The sequence below is a fragment of the Loa loa genome, assembly GCF_000183805.2.
Source record: "Loa loa unplaced genomic scaffold supercont3.4350, whole genome shotgun sequence".
NCBI classification, from domain to species: Eukaryota; Metazoa; Nematoda; class Chromadorea; order Rhabditida; family Onchocercidae; genus Loa; species Loa loa.
The window spans coordinates 1-776 of record NW_018112526.1 but is presented as its reverse complement, the minus strand read 5'-3'; the positions used below and the strand labels follow the sequence as shown (position 1 = coordinate 776).

The 776-nt window shown below is 40.1% G+C and overlaps 1 protein-coding gene across 1 annotated transcript; it reads left to right on the top strand.

Annotated features, from left to right (window-relative positions):
- Positions 1-39: 39 nt before the first annotated feature.
- Positions 40-750, top strand: LOAG_16150 (hypothetical protein; the record flags this gene model as incomplete). The annotated part of the gene is made up of 2 exons (XM_003151638.2): positions 40-330; positions 355-750. Coding segments are annotated over exons 1-2 (645 nt in total), but the record flags the coding sequence as incomplete, so codon positions are not given.
- Positions 751-776: the final 26 nt, after the last annotated feature.

The following is a 776-nucleotide window of genomic DNA, read 5'->3' as shown; positions in this document are numbered from 1 at the left end:
TACATATATATATATATATATATATATATATATTATTTTCTCTTTCCTCATTTTAAAAACGGTGAATTTGTAATACATATAATGAGTGGAAACAGTTTATTATTATCATCATCATCACCACCAACAGCTACGTTACCTGCATCGGTATCAGCAGCTGGAGCAGTTGCATCAGCAGCTACAGCAGCTGCTAACGCGATCCGAAGTAGCAATAGCACAAGTAACAGTGGTGGTAGTAATAGTTGTAATAATACTGTGCTACAAACGACAACAACGCCCGAAGGCGGAGACAATAAGGTTGCTGTTAATACTACTAATGCTACAGCAGTAGCAGTAAGTGCCATCCAACAGTTGCAGCATCAACAACATCATCAACACCACCAACAGCAGCAGCAGCAGCATCATCATCATCGTCATCATCAGGTATCATCATCTTCATCACCATCATCATCATCATCATCATCAGCAACAACAACAGCAGTGGCAGCAACAACAGTAGCAACAACAATAACAACAGCAACAACGCCGTCATTACCGCCACCTTCTGCTATTGTTTTACCAACTCAGCCAAATTCAATCACTGGTCTATCATCTCAGGTTCACGAGATTACCTGCAATTTATGTCCTAAAACTTTTGCTAGCCAAAAATTACTTCAACAACATCAGCATATGTTCCATACTGATAAAGCATTTATTTGTGAAATTTGCGGCAAAGCATTCCGGTTCCGGTCTAATTTAGCGGAACACCGATCCGTACATACTGCGCTCAAGCCATATGT